This window comes from Cyanistes caeruleus, chromosome 8 (genome assembly GCF_971803275.1).
Source record: "Cyanistes caeruleus chromosome 8, bCyaCae1.hap1.1, whole genome shotgun sequence".
NCBI lineage: Eukaryota > Metazoa > Chordata > Aves > Passeriformes > Paridae > Cyanistes > Cyanistes caeruleus.
Genome location: NC_141708.1, coordinates 8059159 through 8079840, shown reverse-complemented (window position 1 = coordinate 8079840; position 20682 = coordinate 8059159). Strand labels below are relative to the sequence as shown.

Genomic DNA, 20682 nt, shown 5'->3' with positions numbered 1-20682 from the left:
CCAGATGACATTTGTGAATTATCCAGAGTATTTCTATAGTTTTGCCCATTGAAAGGGCTTAGCAACCTATGTTTTTTCCTTCAGCTAAAGAAGTGTTAGCAACTTTAAGGGAGAGCAATGAGGTGGCTCAAACAGCAGATGTGCTGAGTGATACACTCCTCTGAGACCACTGGTGTCAAAGGGCCATGTCCATGGCAGCAGAGTCCAGCTTGCCCAAATCTCATCTTCTGTATTTGTCAGAGGGCTGGTCTGTTGTAATGTAATTACTGCAGGCTGAATTTCACATAAAGAATTATTATTTTCTTCATTGGGAATTACCTTCATTGTTGTCACCCTAGGACAATTGTGTAACTATTTTATTCTGAGCAATCACAGTTTGCCAGGGGCCTTTAGGGAGCACCATTCACAAAGCTCCATCTTCCCTCCACGTGTCAGGTAAGGACAGCATCTCTGCTGAAGCTGCTTGTCTCCACCATCATGTCTGACCTATACATGGTAAATCCCAAGTGTCACTACAATCATTCAAGTGCTCTGAGTAAGTCACAATTGGAAAAAATTATTTTCATTACACGTTGCTAGGATTGTCCTTTTTCAGCATGTAGCACAGTGGTGTCTCAGCTGGTTCCTGGGCATTTAGATCCTAGAGCTAGTGACACGCTGGAACAGTTATTACAGTGAACGTAAGCCCAAGGCTCTTGATAACAATTGCAGACAAGTCATACCAGCCTCGTGCAGCTCCTGGGATGTCACTTCTGTCAGCCTCCATGCTAAGGGCACTCTCCTCAGCAACTTCTGACACTCAGTTACCCTGCAGGGAGACCTGGATAGGCTGGAAGAGTGAGCTAACAAGAACCTTAAGTTCAACAAGATCAAGTGTAATGTCTTGCACCTGGAAAAATGTAATCCTTAAGTGCAGCATAGGCTGGTACCTACCTATCTGAGGAGCAGCTCTGTGAAACAGACCTGGGGTTCCTGGTGCACAAGCAGCTCACCGTGGGACATCACTAGCATGGATAAAGAAGTATTTGCCCCATTCAGTGCTTGCCAGGCTGCACCTGAACTGCTGTGTTCACTTTTGGTCCCTGCTACAAAACAGAGATTTGGACAGGCTGGAGAGGGACCGGAGAAGAGCTGCAAAGAACATCAATGTTTGAGAAGCTTGATATAAAAAGAAGAGCTGAGAGAAATGGGCTTGCTCGGCTGTCAGAAGAGAAGGCTCAAAGGAGGCTTTATCACCACATATCAGTACAAAGGGTGGCTACAAAAAAGATGGAAATTCCTTTTTTTCACATGGACTCCCATGGAAAAGACAAAGGGTAATGGATACAAATCACTTCTGGGGAGATTTCAGTTAGACACAGGAGAAAAATGTTTTGCAATAAGAGAAATCAGCCATTGAAATAATCTCCCCAAGGAAGTGGTGGATTCCCCGACACTGGATGATTTTAAGATTAAGTTGGAGAGAGTGCTGGGTCATCTTGTCTCGATGTTTTAAGCTAAAGAAAGCCGAATTTTTTTTTGAGAGAGAGGTTTGAATGACAGAGAAGTATTTCTTAGTGCCTTACTGGTACTAGTTCTTCCTAGGCATGATGATTACTGGGCTAATTTTAGGGACAGAGGAACAAGGGGAAGAGAGATGAAGGCTGCATGATAATGATTGCCCTGTCTCCCTGCAGTCTCCCACATACGAGTGTGCCTACTCTGATACACACTGCTGAGCAATTTAGCACGTGGATTTCTTGAAAACCCACAATATCCCCCCGTAATTTTCCTTCTTGTTCTAAGAGCAGCCTCTGATCCACTCAGCTTCTGCTCAGGCTGGAGCTGGAGGCTGGAGGCTCATGTGAGCCAGGAAGAGTCTTTCCTCTGACTTTAGTAGGTGGTATCTAAACCACTGAGAGAAAACTCAGCAGCCCTAATATGTGTTGCTCCCTTTTTTTCTAAGAATGCTTGGTTTGGCAGACAGGATCCTAGATTTAAATACAGATGATTTAGACTGAAACGCTGTCACCGCCAGATGCCAAATGGCTTAAGGCAAAATAGCTGTGCTTCAGCTACTTCTCTGTGAACAGAGATAATTATTCCCTGCTGTACAGAACATGTAACAATAAAACCCATCACTGATTTTATAAACTTTAATAATAAGTACAACAATATAGGCACTAAAATAGATCATATTAATTTATTTTTTGGTGAAAGCTTAATTGCACAGCACTGGGAACACCTGAGATCATGTCTGAGTAGTAGCATAAAACTGCAGGAGTCTTGAGGATGACGTGTATTTTCCCATGAAGACACAGACATGGAGGTGGGAAACAAAAGTTGAAGAAAAGGGGAAAACACCTTGTATAGGAAAGAAAGAGGAAAAAGGACAAAGGAAAATGAGAATAGGCTGGAAATGGGAGATGAAATGATGTATGTTCTTGGCTGCAAGGCAAAATTCAAATACTTCAAAATACAAATGCATCAATTTTTTGAATCAAATTTCAGCTTTTTGCTTAGCTCTCACAGCCATTTCCGGAATTTGTATGAAATAAAAATTTGAGTTACTGGTTCAATCGTGGATAATTATGTCCACAAAGATACTCAGAGGCCTGGAGCACCTCTGCTATGAAGTCAGGCTGGGAACTGGGGCTGTTCATCCTGGAGAAGTCTCCGGGGAGAACTCAGAGCACCTTCCAGTACCTCAAGGTAAAGAGAGCTGAAGAGGGACTTTTTACAATGGCATGTAGTGATCGGACATGGAGGAATGGCTTCCAACTGAGAGAGGACGGGTTTAGATTAGATATTAGGAAGACATCCTTTGCTGTGAGGGTAGTGAGGCCTAGAGAAGTTGTGGATGCCCGATCCCTGTTAGAACTCAAGGCCAGGTTGAACGGGGCCTGGAGTAACCCGCGCTAGACGAAGGCTCCGTGGCCGCGATGGCGGCACCGCGGGCCGTGCGGCCGGGCAGCACATGCCCCGCTCCGCCCCTGAGCATCGGGGTCCCGCCTGGGCGGGGCGGAATGAGCGGCACGGATCCGCCGGGACCCGCTGGAGTCGTCCCTGACCTCTGGGGGCCGCTGCTTCCTCTCTTCCCGCCGACGGTCCTCGAGTGAGCGGCCGGCCCTGCTTCCCGCGTGGGGCAGCGCGGACGGCGGGGAGGCGGCCTGGAGTGAGCGCTGCTCTCGGGGGAGAGGGGCAGGGGCGGCCCGGGGTGAGCGCTGCTCTCGGGGGAGAGGGGCAGGGGCGGCCCGGGGTGAGTGCCGCTGTCAGGGGGAGAGGGGCAGGGGCGGGCCGGGGTGAGCGCTGCTCTCGGGGGAGAGGGGCAGGGGCGGGCCGGGGTGAGCGCTGCTCTCGGGGGAGAGGGGCAGGGGCGGCCCGGGGTGAGCGCTGCTCTCGGGGGAGAGGGGCAGGGGCGGCCCGGGGTGAGCGCTGCTCTCGGGAGAGAGGGGCAGGGGCGGCCCGGGGTGAGTGCCGCTGTCAGGGGGAGAGAGGGGCAGGGGCGGCCCGGGGTGAGTGCCGCTGTCAGGGGCAGAGAGGGGCAGGTGCGGCCCGGGGTGAGTGCCGCTGTCAGGGGGAGAGAGGGGCAGGGGCGGCCCGGGGTGAGTGCCGCTGTCAGGGGCAGAGAGGGGCAGGTGCGGCCCGGGGTGAGTGCCGCTGTCAGGGGCAGAGAGGGGCAGGGGCGGCCCGGGGTGAGTGCCGCTGTCAGGGGGAGAGAGGGGCAGGGGCGGGCCGGGGTGAGCGCTGCTCTCGGGGGAGAGGGGCAGGGGCGGCCCGGGGTGAGTGCCGCTGTCAGGGGGAGAGGGGCAGGGGCGGCCCGGGGTGAGCGCTGCTCTCGGGGGAGAGGGGCAGGGGCGGCCCGGGGTGAGCGCTGCTCTCGGGGGAGAGGGGCAGGGGCGGCCCGGGGTGAGTGCCGCTGTCAGGGGGAGAGGAGCAGGGGTGGCCCGGGGTGAGCGCTGCTCTCGGGGGAGAGGGGCAGGGGTGGCCCGGGGTGAGCGCTGCTCTCGGGGGAGAGGGGCAGTGGCGGTCGCTTCGCTTTCCCCCGGGAAAGGAGCCGGGGGCGGCCCAGGGGTGAGCGCTTTGCTGAGCGTAGGGAGGGCCGGAGGTGGCGAGCTCGGCTGGAGGCCGTGGCACGGGGCTAATTTTATTTTGAGTTACTTAAAATGACTTAATTTTAATATCACCTGTTCAATTGCAGTTGCTGAAAGCGTGTTTCTGCTGGAGTTGGTTTGCGGTGTCACTTCGAAGACTGTTCTGCTGTATTCGCAGGTTCATTTTAGTTTGTTTTCTCCTATACTTTTAATTTAGAACAATTATATTGCATATTAGCATTTGGAAAGTAGGTGCTGAAAAAGCATTTTGGCAGAGCCCAAGGCATTGCTTCCCCTCACGCAATGGGAATGGTTGGGGCAGTGGCTCCCCTCAGGCATGAGGAACCCAGGAGTGCAGCCTATGCTTTTTATGACTACAAACTTTTTTAACAAAAGTACAGCGAGGTTTCCTCCAGAGACACGGCGAGCTTCATGTGCAGGTGTTGATGGCCACTCCTATTTTGTCCATGTGTTCCTCTCCAAAAGGAATTTTCATCATTTAACCTGCAGTATTCATTGTTGAGTTCTTTAATGCAGAAAGTGTTTTACTGTGCAAAAAAAAAATAAATACATGGTAGAGAATTAGCCTTCCAAAATGAATGCTTAAATATATGTTCAGAATATGACCCAAAAATACTTTAATTTGTGTGCCTGCCTGAATTAATCTTTAAATCCATGCTTTTGCAGTTACCTGGCCCATAGCCACCTTTGGTCATACCCTAATGTCAGCCTTTACATGATGGCAGAACCACTTCAGCATAATGAAGTTGCAGATGCAGATTTAAGCAACAGGGTCACAGGTACCAACTTACTGTTGAAAAGCTTTTAGTTTTGAGGCTGAATTTCTGAAATATCTAACAAAATCCAGTATTTTGTAAGCAAATAATACAGGGTATTTTTGACAAATGTAGAAACAGTACAGAAAGTTCTAATAGCAGCACAAGTGCAGTAAGAGAAACTTTGTCCTAAGCTTGACAGAGGTATCTTGACTTCATTTTTCTGTGATTGTGTATATACTTTATTATTGATACACATCATCAGTATGAGTATGGCTTATAGATATAACTCCTACTTATCCAAACCTGTGACTGCTGAAATGCTGAAATGCCTCAGAAACTAAAAAATATCTGCCAGGATAGTTGAAGTGTTAGGGAATTTGGAGTGATACATGGGAGTTGGAGTTCCTTCAGCAATGTTTCTTGCCTCTTAAGTGCCTCGGTGTCGTCTGATCCATGTTCTCTTACCCCAGGTTGGGGAGAGGGAAAGGCTTCATTTTGGGAGATCTGAAGTAGCTTTATGTACAAACATCTTGGGTCTGGAGAGTTCATGAAATTTGATTTCATGTTAGGCAAGAGTTTTAGTTAAGGCAGAGTTTACAAGATTGACTTGCTTCCAGGTGGGGAAAAAAGGCCATGCTAGCTTTATGTTGTCTCAGTGGAGACGTTAGACAGGCCTGCCAGACTGGAACAAGATTTTAATGGCATAAGTAGCCTAGAACAGTGGCTAGTTCTTTGTAGGTGGATAAGTTGCCCACTTACAAAAGCAGAGTTCCTACTATAGCTTAGCTGAATACCTTCTAAGAGTTGTTTGGTAAAGAAAAACTCACAGAAAGGACCACAAGGTTTATAAGGCACTCACTGGAAAATCAAAATCTCTTGTTTCAGATTGTTTTGTTTCTCAGTATTGAGTCATAAGCACAGAAGGTGAAACTGTTGTTTTAGTAATACCACTGATTGCACTATTGAATAAATATGGTATCAGAATGAAAACAAGTGACTTCCAGAGTGTCATGGTCCAGGCATCTCCATTCACTCAAATGGGCTGGCAGAATAGTAGGAGTAGCCAAGAGCCTTGTTTCTTCCTGCAAATATTCCATAATATAGGCATGTGTTAGTGTTTTTAATCAGATCCCTTTGCAAATACTTCTGCTTCTAGGAAGTTCTATGGAAGACAAAACTGGTAGAGAGAACTGCATAGCTGCAGCTGATAAAGAAAATACTGTGAGTTATTTCACTTTATAGTTGCCCCAAGTATTCTGAGCATTTCTAGATAGCAGGAATTATCAGCATGTATTTCTCTTTCTAGAACTTAGAAGTTTTGTCTCCTTTTGTTGTCATATTTTTGTATATTACAGTATTTCTACCCTTATGGTGATCTTTTTTCCAGTAAGAGTGACTTCAGGTTTTTCTTCCACAGGTGTCACATTCTAATTGGATTAATGGGAAGCCAAAGAAATTGCAATGTTCCTCTAAGAGTGCTTTTTCTATTTGCTATGATAAGAGTTTCTTGAGTTTGTTAGTACCACCTCCTAAAGGGGGCACTTGCCATCGTTGTGGTCTGTTTGGTAAGTGCCTGCTGTCCTGTAGTCTGTGACATACAATACATTTATCAGTCAAACCAGATCAGGTTTCCTCAGAAATATCTTTAAATGGATGTATATTTTTAACTCTCAGACACAAGTATAGACTATTTAGAGCAAAGTTGGAGTAACAGAGCTGACAAGCAGGAGAGTATTTCTTTATTGAAACTGGTGGGATTTTTTTTCCCTTAAATGTAGAAGGAATTTGGGATGTTTGGGCAGCAATGTCTGATAGCTGTATGTGAATACAAATTCCTATTTTTGTTTGCTTAGAATTTCAGGGGAGCTGTTTTGTAAAGCAGATATTTAAACAGTTGTTGTTCCTTTCAATGTGTTTTGCTCAGACTTCATTTCTTTTTCCTCATTTGTTTTAGGAAAGCTCAGATGTTCACAGTGTCTGCAAACATACTATTGCTCTGTAGATTGTCAGAAAAAAGATTGGCCAGCACATAGAGTAGTTTGTGATCCCATTAAACAGAAGTAAGTTTGTTGAAAGTTCTTCCAAATTATCTTCACAGAAAGACAGTGTCCTTCCCATTACAACATAAATGAGCATGGGAAGGCAGTATTACAGTAAAATATGTTGCTTATTCTTAGACTAGTACTGCATTATTAGGCTGTCATTATTACATATTACCATATTTGTAATTCTGCATTTTAGTGGATGAGGAGTAAGGGTTGGCAAAAATCACATAGTATGAGCACAGCCTTTTATCTGTTTGCAAGTAGATTGTATTATTAATGTTACTTGTCAGTCTTTGGTTCTTCAAATTGAGATGTTTTCCTTTGATTGCAGTTTAAATAATAGCAAAACCAAGACGGGAGTTTATCTTAAGGTATGGAATACAGTTTTGATTGTCTTGAATAGATCTGCTGTGAGTGAGTGAGTGGCAGTGTGCTTCATTTAACCTGTACAAGAAATGAACACGTTGCTCCTTTTAGAAAGATCAGTGTTTTAAATCAGAAGTTACTGGGAGAAGTATTCAGAAAATTGTTACTTCTAGAACTCTTAGAAGCACTATCAGACAACCCTGGGTTTTTCTGAAAAAAACATTTGTGAAAAAGTTAAAAATCAAGACATGTAGGATGTTGCTAGAGAAATACTGTGGGAAGGAAACAGATGTAGTATCTCCAACTCAGAAAACTTCTGGTGTCTTGTTTCTGTGAAAAAAATCATGAGCTGACTCTTAGAACCTTGAAAATTTATTTGAGAAATACATTTAATGTAGTATTATACAATAACAGATGGAGATAAGCTGTTGTTTCTTTGCTGTAGAAGGAGCTAGATGACACAGTTCTCCTTTGTAATGTGTTGAAGCCTCTCTTGATCTTACTTTGAGCCAAGCATTTCTCCCTGTCTTCCTATGAACTCTTCTGCAGGAGTTGATTTTTCTGTATTTGTGGTTTCTTGGTATCACATTTATGAAGATGACTAAGTTTGCATACCTCCAACTAGCCTTGTGTTTGCACTGTAGAACTTCTTTGTCATGTACTCCTTTGGAGTAGCTTATTCATCTCTTTTACTGGAAGGAATTTAGAAAGGAGGCTTCATGTCTTGAGGCTTCTGTTAGTTCATCCTGTTAGTTCCTATTGTGTGTGTGCTTGTGACTGGGTTCTAATGAAACTGATGGTGAGGGCCCTTTATACCAAATAGCTGTGAAATGTGAATAAAAAATAGGCAGTCACTTTGTTTTCAAAGAACAGAAGGTATTTTTTTAACTTGTTCACCTCTTGAAGCTCTTACAAGTTCTGCAGAATGAAGTGAGCTTAGATTGCATGTTGAATGATACTAAGGTGGGTTACATTAAGTTATTAGACTTTTTAAAAATGGATGCCAGCAGATAAAGCAATAGCTGTAATCTGCTCTGGGGTGTTAAGGTTATGAGGAAACAGGTGGAATTAATTCTTCTTATTTATGAGAGCTTCATAAGTGAGAATTTTAGCTGAGTTGTCCTGTAAAACAGTTGTGAGGAGGTGAATGTGTGAGTCTTCAGCACTTGTTCTTCTTTGATGTTCAGTAGATTTCTGCAGTGTTCCTTGAACTTTCTTACTACAAGGAGCTACAGCTGAACAGCTCCATATTAAATGTAACTTGAACCTGTTTTAAATAGGGTAATTCAGCTTCTGAGGATTCTTTCTTTTTACTTTAATTTCCTAATTCTTCAGAAGAAAGTGCAGAAATCAGTTGAATTGGTAGCACTTCAAGTGCAACAGCAGCTTTAATATGCAAGGTGGTATTTCTTAAGGTCTTGATTATTTAGTCATTTAGATAGGGGGAAATAATCTGCTATGCCCTCTTGTTCTAATTATAATTATTTCCAGTCTATTAAGTGTTTCTTTGCCCATTATAATCCAGAAGGAAAAGGATGGAATGAAGGCATTGCCAGCTTTTTTTTTCTCAGCTCATGGGAAGGGCACTGTTCACTAACTGGTGTTGATATATTACAGGAGGAAGTGAGGTTGAGTTTTGCTGTAGATGTTGTTCTTCCAGATTCTGGTAAGTGCTTGGTTGTGTGGGTAAAAAAAGCCCACCACAATTAAGGCTTTTATGTTCACTCTCCTCTCCCAACACCTGTAGAGGATGAGTGGTTTTTCTTTTGTCCTCCTCCTTCTTGTCACTCTCCCAGCCTCTCCCTTAACTTTTTTTTTTTTTTTCAATTCTACTTTATTTCACCTTTCTATAAAATGTCAGTGCCTGAAATACCTTGCTAAGCTTAATAACCTTAAATTTTAGTAAGGTTACTTTTCCAATGGAATTGTATTAACTTCAGTGTGTTCTAGATTATCTGCTTTATTTTTCTGTTTTAATAGATGCAAGAAAATTTTGTTTCTTTCTTATGCATTTTTAAGTCTTTAAAAATTACAGTATCAATTTCTAGTTCCAGGTAGGATTTTACCAGCTTTCATTATATTTCATGCATGCTCACTAAGTATCCCAAAGAAAGAACAATCATTGGATATTGCTGTATCCAGCTGGAGAACTCTGTAAGCATGCTTATATTTCTAACTTAGCAAGCTTCAGTGAGAGACAAGCTAAACACCAGACCTTTGAGAAGTCAGAATTCAGATTTTCAGTTGAGCTAGGTTTGATTGTGAAAGCAGATCAATACATGCAAGATGTACCTTTTGTCATAAACAAACCCTGTTGTTTAGGGTTTCCTCTGGCTGCAGAGCAGGAACAATGTAGAGCCAAGACCATATTAATTTCATTGATCTGCAGCCCACAGAAACATTCAGGGATGTGGTGGTCGATCCTCTTAGCTTGCTAAACTTGCTTATGTGCAGGAAGCTTACCTCCATCCTCTGTCAAAGGATGGTTCACTTTAGTCCCATGTAAATTCAACTGATTAAGGATTGTTCTGGGCATATTTCACATCTGGTTGCTTCACAGCACACTAGTGGTGAAGTGATATGTAACCTGCCAATATTTTGGAGAGAAATCACGTAAATGTCGCTGCATTCTTGAAATATTCCATGCATTCATTCCAGACTTTATAAGCAACTGAAAAACCTGTATTGAGGTTTTAATTTGAAAATAATGGTATTGAAAGTTTGGACTACTGCTTCATGCATCAGAAATGGAGTATGTAATAGCTGAGAAACCAAGATTTACAAAGACATCTTGTCTAAATCGTTACATACTCAGTGTTGTAAATAATGAGGTAGGTCATGAATCCTTGTGTCTGAAAAGCAATCAGTTTTTCAGCTCACAGTCTTTTGTGACTGCAAGTAAATGTTGATTGTTGCTGCTTTGCTCATTTTACGAAGTCAGACAGTCTTGGAGCTGTGAATATGCCCAGAGAACTCAAGTAGTTGAGCTACTCTGAAATTACCTTTGTTTTGCATTTTAAACATTAAGTGCTGAACAAATAAGTAGAACATGCTCACCTTGTGATAGGAATGTAGATCTGGCTGAGGGTGGTTCTGAAGTGGAACTAGCTGATGGCTATTTTGTATGATAAGTCTTTTATTCTTGCATCTATATTTTAGAAGACTGCCAAAATAAAATTCCCTTAGAAATGAAGTCTCATTTAACTTCAGGAATAGATGGCAAAGGAGACTCTTCAAGAGGTAAGCAAGCAAATCAAGCTAAACTTGGGTAATTTTAGGTCTGCCTGTGCTGCATGATATTCTAACTGCTCACTAGTATCATCTCAAACTTAAAAATGTTGGCTAGTAGAGCTTCCTTCAGGTCACTACTGACATTAGCTCATACACATTTTAATAGTATAAAACATTTGTGTAGTAGTTACTATGTCAGCATTAATTACATAATATGACAGGAGCCTTCAAAGTCCAAAGCATCAATAAAAAGAATAAACTATTTCAGTATATTTATATTTTCAAAGTCAGCTAGCTTTTGATTGGCAACCTTTTTTTGTTTTTTTTTATGTGCAGTATCAGAAAACCATTCCAAGGGAAGTGAAAAAAAAATACCTGAAGATGAAGACTTTACTCACTGTACTAATTCAGTTGCCAAGTTTGTCTCTTTAAGTATTGGAGATGAATTTTCTGGTGTGGTTTCGCACATTCAAAATCCAGACACCTTTTTTTGTCAGCGGATGCAAAGTGCCTGTAAGTGTTGGGTTGGACATGGGATGTACAGTGCCCACTATGGCATTTTTCTCTTTGGTAGGAAGTGGCTGGAAGACGGTGATTTTTTTCTTCTGTGTCCATGTGCAGCCTTTTAATTGTGGGTAATCAGTAGCAAGGTGTGTCCTTTGGGAAGAAGTGGCATACCTCATCATCTGCCTGTTGTTGGAAGAGCTGTCTTCCTTGGTTTCTTCTTGGCATGCTTTCACTAGCTTGCTTTCAATTTGCACTGGCTTCAGCTTTGTCCCTTTGCTGAAAAAATCCATTACTAGTTTTCCCTGTCTGTTCACTGCTGTGATTCCTCAGACACACATGAGGACTCTCTTGGATGTTAATGATTGAGGAGCCCTAGTCTGATCAATGTTAAACATTTGAAATAATTTCCATTAGACTACAAGATGTTCTTCCAGGCTTTAAGCTTAATTGTTTTGTAATAATTGTAAGACAAGCTATGTTCCAAAACCTATTTATTTTAATATCAGGTCAGCTTGCTGAGCTTGAAGCTTCTCTTAATGAATACTGTGACAAATTTCCCAGTAGTCCATCTTTCCGTCCTGCTGCTGGCAATGTGTGCTGTGCCCAGTTCACAGGTAAAAAATTGAGTGAAATACTATGTCACTCAAATTTATTACCAAAAAGATACATTTTGTAAATATGTTTAGAAATGTTTCATATACAGTGTATTTGCCTCTGATTTTTAGCTGTGGGTGATGCTTGGTAGTGATTTAAGAAATTATATTTGCAAAATACCAATTTTAGAATGTCCCTTTATGGAGCAAGCTCTTGACATTGGATTCAGATTACTTAGAATAGGTTTTTAAGAGATCATGGAAAATTTGGGGGTTTTATTTTGCTAAGCATAATTTCCCCGGGGTTGGAAATCAATATATCTTTGAAATTTCAGTCCGCAAAAGAAGCACAGAAGAAATGAGATTATATGTAATGATGCTGTTCTGATAGACTGCTTCTCAAAGTGCTGCTTAGCCAACACCTGGTAGTCCTGAGCTGCACTGAGATGGATATATGTTTATGTTGGTCTGGGAAAAAAAATCATTCTGTTCTCAGACATTACATCTGTATCCTTCTTTCTAGAAGACAACCTTTGGTATCGTGCTGCTGTTACAGCTTATGTTTCTGAAGACACTGTTTTGGTGGACTATATGGATTATGGTAATTCTGACTCTCTTCCACTGACCAGACTTCGTCCTATAATTCCAAGATTAATGGACTTGCCAGCCCAAGCCATAAGATGTAGCCTGGCAGGTATGAAGTAAATGATAAGCAGTTTCAAACTAGATAGGGGGAAGAAGTGGTATTAAATAACCATCACACCTATAGTATATCACACTGAAATATGGGGGAGGATGGAAGTAATGGTAGGCATTATTTCCAGAATTCTTAATTGCCATGGCATATCTACAAAATGTGACAAATATTTCAGAATGTACTTGCAGTTGTTGTACCTGTCTACATATTGGTGAGAGTTGGACTGACCTCAGAACCTTTCCATACTATGTGACTTTTTAGGTGTAAAGCCACCATTAGGAACATGGACCTCAGAAGGTATTTCTTGCATGAAAAAACTGGTGAAAGACAAAGTGTTGACAGTAAAAGTAGTGGATAAAAAGAATTCTAGAACTGTGGTGCAGCTTACAGATGCATCAGGTACTCCAGCAGTAAATATATCAAGCCGTCTCATCGAGGAAGGCTTTGCAGCTGAGGAGCTGAGCATGGCCTTACCAGCAGCCAGAGGGAGTGATGTTGAGCAGGCCAGTGGTGAGTATGAGCACATCCTACTGTACTGGCAGTTAACCTCCTGCTACAGTGGGCACCTATATGGTAAGAGCTTTTCAGTCTGGCTTATCAAGTCTAGCCTTCACAAGTCCAAGTTTAGCAACTTAGCAGTAAAGAAGTTGTGTGTCTGTATGTGTGTGTCCATGTGTTCATGCTTAACAAAGTTGTAATTGCTTGCTTTTGGAAATTGGTACTTACTCTGGTTAGAAGTCTTTGAATTTCCAGTTGAATTAGGCTATGATGAGTTATTTATTACCTGCTGTTCTTACACCCTAATCCATCACTGCAAATAATATTTACTTCATTTTCATTGTCCTGTATTTTACACATAAACCCACATACTTAGTCTTTGAAAATTTGACTGTGGTAGCTTATAAAGCTTCAAGTCTAAGCTTAAATTGACTTGTTTGAATTTAGTGACCAAAGTTTCAATCTGAGAGATTTTTGCAAAAATTGCATTGAATTTCTTTGAAATCTTGGGGGAGATTCCTGGCTTCTCTTAGATGAAGCATGCTAAATTCCTTTCCATCCTGTGTCTGGCAAACATACATGTTCTCTTCTGATCCATTGGTACTGAAAACTTTTTGTCAAGTCTATGTTTAAATAATTTCAGTCTTTCTCCCTAGATGCCTTGTGGCCAGGACACAATTATTCCTTGTGTGTATTCAGAAGAGTAAGGAATCTTACAAAAATTTCAAATAAACAGTAGCTTTCCTGGCTGTATCTAAGCACATTCTGATCTGTGGCCCTCATCCAGGACTTGTTTTGTACTTCTTGGTTTATTGGTTGCCTCTCACCTTTTTGTAATTTCTGTCACTGAGCTGTTGAATGCAAGTTTTTAACTCTGTTCTCCAGTATGCCATGATTTAGTGTTCCCATGATTATTATTAAAAAAATATTAAAAGTATTAAAAAATAAGCATCTTTTAGGTACCTGAGTTAAATATACAGTGCAAATTTCTGCAACCAGTCTTTATAGTAATATTTTTTGCTCTTCTTCCTTAGATTGTTTTCAGTAGTCTTGATGACTGATGTTTCCCTCTTCTATGCTTCCTACCCTGTTTCCAGGAACCAAGGTTCCCCAGTGTCCCTCTTGCCCAGGTTGTTGCCAGCTAGTCTTTACCTCTTTCTGTGATTACTCTTCCCTGCTATCTGTGGCTTGCTCTTTTTGGGAATGAAGAATACTTTAAACAACTGGCATGTTTCTCTGACTTGGTTTTACTCTGCAGTGAGGCTCTCACTGGTAATTGTCTGTTGGACAGTTTAGAACAAGAAACTTGAGGACACAAATGAGTATTTGGGATTGTTTTGGGGTTTTTTTCCTGTAAGAGTTACTTTAATTTCTTTTCATTCTGTGCTTTTCTCTGTCCTCTCTAGAGGACACAACGAACAAAAGAATGTGCAAGTGGATTAAATTAACTCTTAACCAAACACTCAGTGTCATAGTATGTACAGTGTACAATCCTGGAGAATTCTACTGTCAGATTTCAAACAGCCATGGTAAGTTTATTCAGCTGAATTCTTTCTGATAATTTCTTTGCTTTTGATTTGTCATTTATTATTGTTCTAATGAACTACTATGTCAAGTAAGCTTACAGTACAAAGGCTTACCTCTGAGGTTTTTATCTAAGAATACAAGTGGAGTGACAAAGAAATTGATATTTTTGGAAATGCTGAAGATAGGCATTAGAGGAAAGTGAAAGAGTTACCATAACCTAGCCAAAGGATATCTTAATTTTTTTTTTCACTGGAAGAGTGTCCAGGCTTTGGAATAAGTTTTCCAGGAAGGTGGTAGAGTCATTGTCTCTGGAAGTGTGCCAGGGGCATCTGGATTTGGTACTTAGGGATGATTATGGTGGTGCTGGGTTGATGGTTGGACTACATGATGTTGGAAGGTCTTCTCCCCCCTTCCTTATTCAGTGGTTCTGTTAATAAAAGCAAATAAGAGACATGTTCCCTGTGCCAAGACAGTATTTACTGGAGCTTTCTCTAGTCCACTCTTGTAATTTATAAAAACTTAGAGATATAATAATTGTAATGCAAAAATGAGAAAATGCAGCCATTGAGACATGACTTCTTGTTGGATTAGTTAAAAATCTAATCTTGTTTATCTACCAGAAGTCTGTATAAAGACTTCTGATAGCTACTCGCTTTTTAAATGTTAGAAGAATGTGACAAAATTCAGTGGCTGAAGAGGGAGCTAAAGGCATTCAAACAAAAAGTATGGGGCAGCTCTTAAAAAGTGAGGGATGTTTGTTCCTCGGCTTATGTAGTCAAGGAATACCTTTGAAGGTTTAAAGTAAACTGTAGAGTGAACAGCATTGATAAAGTTCAAGTCCAGCTCATTTAATTGATCTAATCTTCGTTTTTTCTTTTTAATTTTCAGAGTTACTTGCTCTGAACTCACTTAACAAATCATTGTCTGAACACTGTCAGAAAACACCACCAGATGTTTTTGAGCCTAAGAATGGAGACCCTTGCTGTGCTTTTTACTCTGGCAAGTAACAGACTAAAATAGTTTCGTTTTTATAGGGTGAACATGAAAAATTAGCTGACGGTTTACATTGGAAGAGGACAGCAAATAATTATATTTATTTACTAACAAGTGAAAGCTGGTAGACTTAGCAAATGTGTGAAATAATTATTAATTTTTTTTTTTAATCTTCTTTAAAATCAGAGGATGGTAACTGGTACCGTGCTGTGGTGCAAAATGTTACTTCAGATGGAATTGTTCGAGTGAGCTTTGTGGACTATGGAAATACTGAGGAAGTACCACTGGATAATATCAGACAGATCTCCTCCTCATTCCTAAAACTTCCATTTCAAGCAATTAAATGCTGGCTCTCAGGTGAATCCTTATGAATTTTCTCTTACAAGAGCTCTTGCTTTTAGAGACTTGCTGCTTTGGGGGAAGGAGGTGATGACAGGGAATACTGTGCAGAACTCTGTTCTTTTGTTTGTTTGCTTTCTCTTCTCTGAGCTCCTGCAGTGATCTGGAGTGATCTGCATGGACTTTGCTTACTGCTTTTACTGGTCAAAGGGAGCTGTTTAGTTCTTCTTCATCTGTAGTGCTTACTGGTTTTTGGTTGTTGCCTTGCTAGGAGTGAATGTGCTTTTGGCAATTATATTTCTCAAAATTTTTGCAGGCAAAGGAGCTAATCTGTTTTAATGAAGCAGGTTGGCCTTTCAGTTCTCTTTCATTTGACTCCTGAAGAGTTTGGCATTGTACTGTTGTTTCTCAATGTTCTGCAAAATCTTTTTCCACACTGTTCAAAAATTTGCAGAATTTTTCTTTCTTTCTGATGTAGTCTGCTTGGTTTAAAAATGAAAAATGTGGAAACAGGAAAAAGCTCAAAACCTTATTTTGTTCAAGTGTCTTTTGCTGTTCCCACACCCAAAGAACCTTAAAACACTTATGTTTTGTCTGCTTCTTTGATAAAAAGGCGTGATTATACTGATTCAAAAACAGTCTTAATAATGTTGTTTGTGCTAAGGATTGTGCAAAGGATTTCCTTGGCTGAATCATAAGATATAAAAGATGAAACTTGGGAGTCCCGAGGAAATGTGGGCATTTAGAAAAAAAGGAGGAAGAGGGAGAGCAGGTAACAGGATGAAGGACAATGTGTTGCCCTGGAGTAGTAAAAGTAGCCTTGATTTTTCAGGATATGCTCTGAAGACATGTTTTTTTTTTAAAGTATTTTTCAAAGGAAATCATAAATGTTGAGGAAAGTCAATATTAATGAATGGAGATATTTTAACAGTTATTTTACTTCCTAGGTATAAAGCCTGGAAATAGCAAATGGAGTCCAGAAGCTACAAAAAGATTTCATATGTATGCTTCAGGCTTAGAGCTTCAAGCCACAGTAACTTCCCTTTCTGAAGATGGGGCAGGTGTGGTGCTTACTGACAATTCCACAGATTGTCCAAAAATGATCAATGAGATACTAACTTCAGAAAAACTGGTTGTAAAGGTTGTAAAGGAAGTTCTACAAGATAACAATAACTTTCCAAAGTCTGTTGACCAAAAAGGTAATTAAAAAATTGTTAACTTCTAGATTTAACAAGAATTTTCTGTATTCCAGCCTTTAACTGTTATTTTCTTGTTTAACTACAATTAGTATCAATGCGTAGTTTTGTTTATAAAATCAGTTCTTACAGGTGAACACCAGCTGCCCTGCAGGTGGCATTACAGACAAAAAGAGAAGGAAAAAATGCTGTATTTGTCTTAAATGAATGTTGTTTGACTCTGTGGGAATCAGAGAATTAGCAGTTTTCTATGGCTGAAAGTTCTCTCATGTTTGCTTTTCAAGATCTTAATTTTTCTGAGGTGTTTTTTATTTTAGCTACTTTTATGTGGTAACAGTTTATGAACAGCAAAGTAAGCATCATTTATCTTGGTTTAGATTTGTCTTCCTGAAGGGAAGACACGTAGTTGTATCTGAAATTCAAAAAAGTATTATAAATATCAAAGCAGTTCCTTAAAATACATGTGTGCTTGGAGGACAGTGATAACACTGCATTTTCTTACAATTTCTATTAGCAACCTCACTTGGGCACTGGAAGTCAATTGAATTGGCTGTAGATGAAACCATGTCTGTCTGGGTAACAGAAGTTGTAAGCCCAGACTTGTTCTATGCTGTACCAGTTCCAAATAAGGGTAAGAAAAAATGTTCCTTGTTCCTAATACCAGTAAGAAGACACTGTTGCAAGATAGATAATAAAATGAATGTGTGTAGTGAACTGAAGGGTGTAGAAATGTATCTTGGACAGTAGGAAAATACAAAAAATGTCAAAGGTGGGAGCAGGGAGGCTTAATTATGCTCTTCATGGTACCCAGATGTGGTTAGTCAGTGTGGGTTTTTTTCTGTAGGTCAAAAGCAGCTCCTGAAGGAGCTGATTTCACTGGAAGACTATTGTAGATCTTGTAACAAACAGCCCTTCCAACCAAAGCTGGGTGAAGCCTGTTGTGCTCAGTTCTCAGGTGAGACAATTGTTTGTCCTTCCATTTCCTTGGCCAGTGTAAAACACACCTTTTATTTTTGTTTCAGATGAAGAAAAAACACCAACTTGAAAGTGCTAATGGATCTCTTAATTGTGCTTCTTGTCAGTTGGCCTTTTATATACCCACCATAGTATTTAAAAATCCCTGGAAAACTCTACAGTTTTCTTGTTCTTGCAATAAACTGTGTTTATAAGATGATTCTTCATAAGTGACTATTCTTATCCCAATCTTTTCAGGTAATGGCAATTGGTACAGAGCTATTGTTCTGGAAGCTTCCCAGTCTTCAGTGAAAGTACTCTATGGAGACTATGGCAGCACAGAAACTTTACCCCTTTCAAAGGTGCTGCCAATCACCGATTCCTATTTAAAGCTGCCTTTTCAGACAATTACATGTTCACTTGCAGGTAAAAAAACCTCCCCAAAATAAGCAAAAAAAAAACCACCCCAAAAACCCCTGACAAGTTTTCTTGAACGTTATAGATGTGTACCTGTTCTGGTGGTAGTGTTCATTCCTTAACACTGGTACACAACGTGATGATCTTCTGAAATAGTATATCGGTAAACATGGTAAAAGCTGGTTTAGAAAACATGTTTTTAGTTCATTATCTCTAGAGTGTAAGCTATTTATATGAGGAAAATTTAGCATCGTATTTTCCAAAACATATATAATTCAAGTTATATCTTAAAAGAATTATTGATATAATAAACTTGATGTTCCTTTTCTTGCAGGAATAGAGAAAGCTGAGTGGTCTCCATTAGTGCTTGACACTTTGAAAAAACTATTATTGAAGCAACACGTCACAATTACAGTGAAAGGGATTAATGGAAATGTTAATTTAGTAACAGTGGAGAAACACTTTGATAATGGTTATGTAAATGTAGCTGACAAACTGCTGAAGGAGGGTTTGGTCACATCCTGCAGTGCTGAAAACTCTCATGGTGAACATCAAGGTACATATTTTGGATTGATTACTTCAGTTTGCTTCTTCTGAAGAACTTGTAATCATGGGGGGTAGCTAAATGACTTTCCCTTCTAAAAATTCTGGACAATGCCACATGTCACTTCTTAAATTAGGGAAAGAATGTATGTGTGTATTTTGCTCATTCACTTTGGTTTTTTTAGGTAATGGAGGTGAGACCAAATGCTGCTGCATGGAATTAAAAGTGCAAGTAAGATTCACTCCAAGCAATGCATTCTTTTTTATGTTTCCAGAATTCAAAAGAAACCCTGGGTAGGAAGCAAATGGGAGAAGGGGGAATAATAGCTACTGAAACATGGAAGTTTTGTGAAATGCATCCTGGCACTTTTTCTCAGTTTGTTTTATATAAGGTAATATTTAGAGCACCCTGAAGCTGAGGGAGGATCATGTTTAGAGCGCATAGACTTCATTAGTCTGTACTTTAGAAATGTACCACATACAGTTCTTACTTCACTTTTTTAGAGTTTGAAGTCTCAGGAGTGATACTTTTCTCTGTTGTCTAATTTAAGATGCTGATGTCAATCTTAATTTGAGTATTTAATCAATTTGGTTTGAGGAAGCTGCTTCAGGGAAAAAAAAAGGACACATACATGGGCAAGGGGAAATAGGTTAAAATTCTATTGGCTTTTCCCTTCCAGAAGATTTTGCAACAGAAGGGAACTGAATATATTTATTGAATTAATTGTTACTTAGCTGAATTTGTTGTATCAGTATCTACCCTGATCTGAAATCAGCAATAAAAGAAAAAAAAGATTTGTACACTTCTAACTCTTTCTGCTTATTCCACAGCTTGAAAAGCATAAACAAGTCCTACTCTTCCTTTTAAACAAGTTTGGGAATCCAGATGGATTCACTGATATGAAAAATCTGCTGGAGCACTAAGTCTCTGACATGCACCATTTCATTTGCATGTCCACCAAGTTGCTGCAGTTCCTTTTTTTGAAGATCAAGAGCATCAATGAGGGTCACTTCATAGAAACTGTGCTGTTTAAGTTCCTGCATTTAGCTGTATGCTTGCATTGTTACTGTGACCCAAGCATGTAACTTAGAGGATTGCAAAGCTGCAAGCTAAAATTTCTGTTCTGTTCTCATTTTATACCACCATGTGCTACTAAACTTTTTGCTTGTATTTTCTTGTTGAATGCACAGAAGTTTATGGAATGGCCATTACATTGTGAGTTTCTTCTGCAGACTGGCATTTGAAATTATTGCAATTGTAAGGCTCACTTAACTTTGGTACCATTTATATTACTTGGGAAACTACCTTTTTTGTTTATTCATCTTTCAATCTAATTTCTGGTCTAAAGTTAGACTGAGATTTGTTCTTCATAAACTTGATTTGAGTACCATTAAAAGTTGAATGTTGTCTTGGACTGCATACAGGTAGTTCTCTAAAATCAGCAAATACTTTATTGTGCACAGTTCTTTCTTTACACTTATGCTGTATAATATGCATCTGTGAATGTTATTTTGAAGTGAATTGTATTGAAGCTGTTTTGTGTGTAGCTACATCATCAGGATCTCTACCCCATGAAGTTTTTTCATCATCATAAAAAAGACCCATTCTAGGCTATGACAAAAATACTGCATCAAATTATTAAAGAGTTTTTCAGTATTTCTTCAGTTGAATACCTAGTTGTCATTTCTGAGTAATTCAGGAATGTCAAATTATTCTTTGTAGAACACAGTAGCCATTTGCTGATTGAAAGTGCAGAGTCAGCCTTTTTGTCCATTTAAAGCACACACTTCAAGTTTGGGCTTTTGCAGATTGGGAGAACCTGGAGATTAAAATCGTTACAAAATATTTTCCTTTCACTTAATGTTTTATTACACTCAAATTTTTTTTTTTTTTTCTGCCTCTTAGTTTCTGTACTATCAAATT

At 40.1% G+C, this 20682-nt stretch overlaps 1 protein-coding gene across 50 annotated transcripts; it reads left to right on the top strand.

The window, feature by feature from the left end:
- The first annotated feature begins 871 nt into the window (after positions 1-871).
- On the top strand, positions 872-20429 carry TDRD1 (tudor domain containing 1). Of its 50 annotated transcripts, XM_086899228.1 has the most exons (24): positions 3702-3751; positions 4004-4053; positions 4181-4251; positions 4761-4873; positions 6009-6073; positions 6270-6417; positions 6807-6912; positions 7229-7268; positions 8881-8929; positions 10423-10503; positions 10831-11007; positions 11508-11615; positions 12118-12288; positions 12553-12801; positions 14196-14318; positions 15205-15315; positions 15496-15666; positions 16596-16847; positions 17359-17475; positions 17689-17799; positions 18057-18224; positions 18550-18771; positions 18944-18990; positions 19590-20429. In XM_086899228.1, the coding sequence occupies exons 4-24, from the start codon at positions 4810-4812 to the stop codon at positions 19680-19682; spliced, it is 2673 nt and encodes an 890-aa protein (XP_086755354.1). In that variant the 5' UTR covers positions 3702-3751; positions 4004-4053; positions 4181-4251; positions 4761-4809; the 3' UTR covers positions 19683-20429. The 50 variants fall into 50 exon arrangements, with proteins under 50 accessions (XP_086755352.1, XP_086755376.1, XP_086755338.1 ...); XM_086899226.1 differs by lacking the exons at positions 3702-3751; positions 4004-4053 and adding an exon at positions 872-1316; XM_086899212.1 differs by lacking the exons at positions 3702-3751; positions 4004-4053 and adding an exon at positions 932-2691.
- The last annotated feature ends 253 nt before the right edge of the window (positions 20430-20682 follow it).

Excerpts from the sequence above, each read along its gene's own strand:
- TDRD1 (XM_086899212.1), top strand. The coding sequence starts at position 2,611 with ATGAAGTCAGGCTGGGAACTGGGGCTGTTCATCCTGGAGAAGTCTCCG. Across the intron at positions 11,008-11,507 it reads TCAGCGGATGCAAAGTGCCT|GTCAGCTTGCTGAGCTTGAA; the intron begins GTAAGTGTTGGG and ends TTTTAATATCAG. Across the intron at positions 16,848-17,358 it reads AAAGTCTGTTGACCAAAAAG|CAACCTCACTTGGGCACTGG; the intron begins GTAATTAAAAAA and ends AATTTCTATTAG.